The following is a 7415-nucleotide window of genomic DNA, read 5'->3' as shown; positions in this document are numbered from 1 at the left end:
TTATCTTTAGTAGAAGATAATTTCTCCTTCTAAATATTAAATTATAAAAATTTTAAAGTCTCCCCTTTTGACTTTTCTCACAATATATAGATGCTAATGAGAGGCGACCACTTGGATTAGTCTTGCGGGCAGGCTGGGCTGGGCGGAGGTGGGGCGTAGTAGCAAGTTGGCTGGTTGGGGCGAGGCTGCTCAAGTTGACTTTGGCGGGCCACTGTCTTAAAGACATTTTTCATTTTTTTTAATTTTATGGCACAAAAATAATCTGCCGAAAATATTTTCCTGATGAATTTTCAATCAGAAATCCCCTAGAAAAATTTCCGGCACATTTTTAACATCAAGACTTCTCCCACGCATGTTTACAGTTTGAAAAAATTTCGTCATAAATCCACTAGAAATACTAATTTTCGACGAATATTGATCCTTTTTTACAATTGAAATGATCACCGGAAAATATCATTTTTCTTGTAATGTTCATGTTATTGTTTTTTTCATGAGATTAATAATAATATTAATTATTATTATTATTATTATTATTATTATCTAATAATTGAGTCAATTAAACGACCCACCATTATTATTATCTTTAGTAGAAGATAATTTCTCCTTCTAAATATTAAATTATCCAAATTTTAAAGCCTCCCCTTATGACTTTTCTCACAATATATAGATGCTCATAAGAGGCGACCACTTGCGTTAGTCTCCTACCAGTTGACCGACTTATTCTCTCTTAAATTTTATGTCCACATTTTACAGCAAATCTGGGCACCAATGCCCTTACCAATTCCAGTGTAGATAGAGCCAACAATATTACAGAAATAACTTTCATTTATGAAAATAAAATTACAAGAAATATTCAATATCTTTCAATATTCTATTTTTAATATGAAAATTTATTCAGGTCAACAGCCATGAATGAATAGCAAAAGAATAATAAGAAAGAATCGACGTTCACAGTAATTTTCTGCTGGGTTCTGATGAACTCCTTGCGTCGTGTGGTTAGAGCAACAAAGATCCATAGAACGCCAAAATAATTGCCCAAACGATCACAGCAAGCGTGGTACAGCTGCTAAGGCCATTCTTCCAAGAATTATCTGCAGCAGCGTTTTCAAAAGCTGATCAAACTTGAATAAAAATAACTTTTCATGATGGAGAGGAGAGAAATGCAGACACATAACAGAGGAAAATAAATAATAAAATGAACAGCATAGGGAATGTAAATCTACTTATTTCAAGTATATTAAGCCTAAATAGAGTAAAAAATGATGAAGATTCATATACCAAAGCAATAGAATGTATGTTTTTAAGTTATGATAGTTGTAATTTGTTAATGATACCTAAATATTTATTACATTCAGGCATCGTTTCGAACGGTTTCTTAATGTTTCTTAAAGCAGCTTTCTAGTACAAATTTTTTAATTTTTTACTTAAAAATTGATTTAAGAAATCATAAAAAAGTAGTCCCAAATGAAGGCTTTTCTTTTTTCCTGCTTCTAAAAACAGCTTTTAAGTATAAAAATTAAATTTTTTATACTAAAAAGCTAATTTAAAAAGCAGTAAAAAAGTCATCCCAAACGAAGCCGAAGTCTCAGAGTGAAGATAAAAATGACACCATAAATAGATGATATATCAAATATCTTGCGTGAATATTTCTGATGAAAGCTCAACAAGGTAAGTGCAATGAATATGGATAAAAATATAAGGAAATGGAAAAAAAAATGCACACATACTAAGCACAAGGTATTTGTTCCTAATGCTCCACTCGAAGTCCCAATGTTTTTCTTCACTTCTGAGTGTCCAATATGACCAACCAAAAGAAGCAGTGTCATAAACTTCTAACTGAGTGCTTCCAAATATTTGATACTCCCTTCGAGAAGCATTTGTCACATTCCACTCATTCACCCACTCACCTGAACAACACACAATCTCCATTTTTCTTTTTGTTTTCATTGTGAGGATGTAGAAAATTTCTCAAATTTAGGCTTCGTTTGGGACGGCTTTATTACTACTTCTTAAGACAACTTTTTAGTATAAAAAATTTAATTTTTTACTAGAAAGCTACTTCAAGAAGCAGTAAAAAAGCCATCCCAAACGAAGCTTTAATGTAGAATTAGCAAAAGCGCAAGTAAATGATTGGTTAGTAAAAATGACTAATACAAGTAGGAATGTAAAATATAGCTTGGGTTTCAAATGTTAAATATGGAAAACCATAATAAAACACCATACCGATAAAGACGAGAGGTCCATTTGCGTTGTTTAGTGCCTGCAACTGTGGCACCCTGCTGTCGTAAATGAATTGCATATTTTGTAATGGATTTAGATCAACAAAATAAGCATCAAATAGGTTATAGTAGTGTACATCTACCACAACATTTGTATCCCCAATGTTGGCTTCATATAGCTCCATGGGGTCTGCATTGCCTATCCTCTGACAAACTACAACATATGCTGTAGAAGAATAGTTCCGAACAATTTGGTACCCACTTTTGTAATATGATACAAGAATATCTATTGGAACTGCAGCTGCAGAAGGTTCATTCAATAGCTCAATACCCAAAAGAGCTGGATTATCTGCATACCTTCAAATTGAAGAAATGTTAAAGAGTTTTGATCAATGCTTTTGTTCCAGGTAACTGGAATCGACCAGTCTGATGAAGACAATTCAAAATAATCATGTTCATAAACTGTTCTGCTGAAAACAAATATGACATTGATGGTAGAAAAGCAGGACAGTAGAAAAAAACTGTTGATTGATTCTGTATAAAATGTGAAAGTATATTTAGACTTCTCCAAAAAAAACTTAATGGAAAAAAAATAAAAGTTATTTATCAAAAAAAAAAAATCTTCAAGAGGGACTGCTGGCTAAAATAGAAAGAGGCAAATCAAATATAATTTAAGAGCCCTAAGAGAATCAATCTGATAGTTAAAATATTTAATCTGTGTGCTCAAGAATCCTCATCAAAATTGATTGACTTGTGGGTTCTATGATCTTTTAATAGTACCCTTCAAACTGAATGGTATAAATCTACCATTCAAAGTTTGCTTACAACATGTTTGAACATAGGATTGCATAGTTCTTTGGCAAGAAGTTATGCTACTTGATTTCCACTTTCCAATTTCTCTTTTGTGAAATATTTACCCACCTTTACATGCTTGCTACAATCATATTAAACTGGGTAAATGCTTATGGTAGATATATTGTCACAGTATATCTTTATCGGCCATTCCAATTTGATTTTTAAATATTTCAAAATGATTTTGATACTTAAGCTCGAGATTCCTTGAGCAATAACTCTAGATTTAAATTGAACGCTAGATCTTCAAACAAAATGTTATTTCGTTCTCCATCATATTATTAGATTTTCTCCTAAAAATATTAATATCAAGTTATGAATATTCTATCAATTAGTGATCCTACATAGTCTGCATTAATATATCCTTTAATTTGTAAAGTATCCTAAGGATTCATCTACAAGGACTTGAATTAAGATGTCAAAGGATTCTATAAGTAGCTTAAAGGTGGGATTATTTAGATTTGAATATGAATTAATTGATAAGACTCGCTATAAATGCAATGTTTTAACTTGTGTGAGATAGATAAATTACTTTTTGATTAATCTTTGATCTTATCCCATGCCTACTTCTTTTCCTTCTTTATTTGCGTCAAATTTTTTATCTTAGTTCAGTTGGAATTTCACAAGATTTGCAATCAGTCATTTTGATTTCCTTTAGTAGATCCATGATCTTTTTTTTAGAACGTTTATCCCTTAGAAGTATTTTAATTTGCCCAACTCTTTGATCTCAGCTTCTTAAAGAAGCATTTTCTTGAGAGACTTCTCTCAATTATCAACTATATCATCAACTTATACAATAAAAATTTAAATTTTATCATCAACATAGTGTTTTATGAAGAGGGTATAATTTCCTTAGTTTTATTTGTATCTAGCTTTATTCATGACTTTTTTAAAAATCTACCAAATCATAATCTTAGAGATTATTTAAGGCCATCTGAGTATTTTCTTTAATTTGCACAATTTGTTATTTGTGAAAGACCTACCAAATCTAAGTCATGAATCCATATACGCTTCTTTACCATTCCCATTTAGAAAAGCATTATTTATATCATACTATTATACCATTTATGATTGGCTACACGAGAGATTAATATGCATAATATATCATTTTCACAATAGGAACATAAATTTTTAAGTAGTCAATTCCATAATATTGAAAATATTTTTTGGCTTCCATTCTTATTTTATATTGTTTTAGGTTTTCATCTTCTATATATTTAATAGAAAAAATATATTTGCATTATATCATTTTCTTTTCTTTTAGTATTTCAACAATCTCCCAAGTGAAATTTTTTTCAAATAATTTATTTCTTCTCTCATAACATAATTTCAATTCATATTTTTAAGAGCTACAATATAAAATAAGTCATGAATAAGTCTACTAAAGCATCAGCAAAAGTGAAATAAAGATAAAAATTGTAAGAATGTTAAAATTTTCTCTGATGTTATTTGTTTTAGGTGTAGGAAACCCGGACATATGAAAAATCAGTACCCTAATATAAAAACTCTTCATGCAAAGGAAAAGGGTAAAAATAAGCCAATCGTAATAAGGGTAAATGATAAAAAACAAAAGATCTCCTGGACAGACCTAGCTTATGAGTCATTAGGACCCTAGTGGCCTAGCCTATTAGAGACGTGCTTTGACACAGTTTTTGAACCAAGCACTAACTTATTAAGGATAGATTCATACTTTTTTTCTTCCTTTTCAACAAGTAGTCATGATATCCATGAGAGTGTTAAGTACACAAACTAGGCCGCATGACCAAGATATAATTTTTAGAAAGACAAGCATTGTGCTCATGAAGCATGAAAACAGATTTTGGAATTTTGGTGGGTGGATTTGGTAACAGAGTTTCAAGTACACAAATGAGCCAACATGGCATGAAAACAGGTTTTTGAGAGGTTACTATATTTCTTATTCGGCGAAGTAAACTTTACTAACACAATATTCGGGTATTACCTATAGAATACAGCAATATCTTATGCAGGAATCAGGATTTTAGCACATTTTGTACTTCAACAACCTAATGACTCAAATGTTGAAGCAAAATTTACAAACGGTTTTATTATTGGTTTTAGTTTCTAATGGTGGTGCAAGTTCATTCCAAATCATAATTTTGAAAGAGGTATGCAACGATAAATTGGAATATATATTACCATTAAGAGATACCTTGAAGATAAAAATTCAATAACATCCAGACTCTGTGTGATGTACTCTGTCGATGGCCAGTTAACAGAACCATCTCTGCTAGCACTATGTTCCATTCCATTTTGGGAACCAGGTGCAGCATGGAGATCAATGATGCACCTGATGTTATAGACCCTACAAAACAAGAGCTCAGTATAGTAGAAAGATGGAAAAATGGACGTGACCAAGGAGTATAAACTAGATGAGTGCGAAACTGAACCTACTCTGCCCAGGAGAATGCTCTGTCCAGAGCTGCCAATGTTCCTCCAATAAATGGAGCTGGAGGATCTGGGTCCTGTACAATCCACCATCCAACAGGAATCCTGACGGTGTTTATACCATGCTCGGATAGGAAAGAAAAATCTTCTGCAGTGACAAAAGTGTGCCTGTGGTTCTGTAGATCAAATGAAGATGGGTGGGATTGTTCTGAGAAAAACATGAAGCCAGATAATCTATGAACATGTGGCAAACATTATGTGGTAATACTCAATAGAATGTTTAGATGCGTGAGATTTATTTTTACTCTTCTATGTGATCAATGAATTATCAAGAAATATACACTAACCTATCATTAACTATCAAGTAGTAGAGCACATTGTCCAATACTCATTATTATATACCACAAGATGAAGAGAAGAACCAAGTGGAAAGAACAAACCATGGCTCAGCGTCCATATAACATATCAAATGATTCAACGACCGACAACCAATTGTAAGTGACGAGATTTTTGAATAAATTGACTTATTTGTTGAACTACTAAGAAAATATAAGATCGAAGAATTATCAAATAGTTTAAGTTTTTATTAATTGTCTAAATATAGTGGATAAGGAAGAAGATCGTCTTCCTTACAATAATATTTTTTTGTTTACTTTTAATGGAGTATCCGCAAAGGAAGAATTATAGAGGCCAACCAAAGTAATCCGATTTTGTGCATACTTATGTTGGTTCAGGAAAGTGCTTGAGAAATTGGAGCGAATCTCCAAACCTCAAATATAAGAGCACCAAAATATTTCATTTTGAATATTCCCTAAAGATATAGTAGATGACTAATTAGAGAAAAAAATTTCCAGTAATAATGATGTCATCAACATGAACCAAAGAATGAGCAATCCAATTAGATGTATTATAGAGAAATAATGATAAATCATATTGGCTCTATTTAAAAGATAAATAATGTAAGGTTGAGTAAAATTTATCAAACCATGCATAGGGCACCTGTTTCAATCCTCAAACTTCTATAGGAGAAGAGGCAAAACACAAAGTAGAAAAGGCATGTAAATTTCCTCCTTAAGATTACCACCAAGAGAGGCATTATTAACATCCATTTGTTGAAGTGACCATTTTTATAAAGCAACAATTGAGATAATCATTCTTATTTTAGTTTTTTTCACAATAGATGTAAATTTTTTCGCAAAACACAAAGCAAAAGAGCCATGTAAATTTTCTGCTTGAGATCACGACAAATAGAGGCATTTTATTAACATCCATTTGGTACAGCGGCGATTTTTATGAAGCAACCATGAGGCAATCATTCTTATTTTAGTTATTTTCACTTTAGAAGTAAAATTTTCTTCATAGTTAATCTCATATTCTTTAATGTTACTAATGACAACTAAAAGTAACATGTAGCAATCCAAGGTAAGATCAGAATAAAATTTGATTAAGTAAACCCATTTGCAACTAATGACTTTAATATTTGGAGATAAGTGAACAATCTCTCATGAATGATTATCCTCAAGAGCTTGAAGTTCTTCAGCTATGGCCTCTTTCCAACAATCATGTTTGCTAGCCTCTAAATAGTATGGGGGAATGGAAATTGAGGCCAATGTAGTTTGAAAGTCATACCAATTTGTAGTATGAAGGATTTTGGAACATTGTGTTGGACTAGTGATTGAATTCCACCTTGCAAGGAGGATGGCGAATTTGGTTAAGCAAATGGTGAAGCTATGGCCTCTTTCATATACAAATCAAAATTTGAATCTTTATAGCTATAATTTAATTCATCAAAATTATGAAAAATATAGATCTCTAGCAAAGGCTCAATATAAGTTGACAAGAAAAATTGATGTTCAAAAAATACAACATGATGAGAGAAAGCTTTTGAAGCTTGGATCATAACAAACATCGCCTTTGTGAGAAGTTTTATAGCCCAAA

General features: G+C 31.7%; 1 protein-coding gene across 10 annotated transcripts; it reads right to left on the bottom strand.

Annotated features, from left to right (window-relative positions):
• Positions 1-787: 787 nt before the first annotated feature.
• LOC110103147 (glucan 1,3-beta-glucosidase) lies at positions 788-7035 on the bottom strand. 10 transcript variants are annotated; one of them, XM_028694375.1, is made up of 5 exons: positions 5484-7035; positions 5242-5394; positions 2357-2576; positions 2224-2279; positions 788-1091 (listed from the first exon to the last, which is right to left on the bottom strand). In XM_028694375.1, exons 1-5 carry the CDS (start codon positions 5696-5698, stop codon positions 1088-1090), a joined length of 648 nt encoding a protein of 215 aa, XP_028550208.1. In that variant the 5' UTR covers positions 5699-7035; the 3' UTR covers positions 788-1087. The 10 variants fall into 10 exon arrangements, with proteins under 10 accessions (XP_028550208.1, XP_028550210.1, XP_028550214.1 ...); XM_028694377.1 differs by having other exon boundaries at positions 2224-2276; XM_028694381.1 differs by having other exon boundaries at positions 2224-2276; positions 2363-2576; positions 5484-7034.
• Positions 7036-7415: the final 380 nt, after the last annotated feature.

This window comes from Dendrobium catenatum, unplaced genomic scaffold (genome assembly GCF_001605985.2).
Source record: "Dendrobium catenatum unplaced genomic scaffold, ASM160598v2 fragScaff_scaffold_465, whole genome shotgun sequence".
Taxonomy (NCBI): Eukaryota; Viridiplantae; Streptophyta; class Magnoliopsida; order Asparagales; family Orchidaceae; genus Dendrobium; species Dendrobium catenatum.
The sequence above is the reverse complement of the archived record's forward strand: the minus strand, read 5'-3'. Positions and strand labels throughout refer to the sequence as shown.

Excerpts from the sequence above, each read along its gene's own strand:
- LOC110103147 (XM_028694372.1), bottom strand. The coding sequence starts at position 5,698 with ATGTTTTTCTCAGAACAATCCCACCCATCTTCATTTGATCTACAGAAC. Across the intron at positions 5,395-5,483 it reads AGAGCATTCTCCTGGGCAGA|GGTCTATAACATCAGGTGCA; the intron begins GTAGGTTCAGTT and ends CTTGTTTTGTAG. Across the intron at positions 1,092-1,727 it reads GAACAAATACCTTGTGCTTA|ATAATTCTTGGAAGAATGGC; the intron begins GTATGTGTGCAT and ends ACGCTGCTGCAG.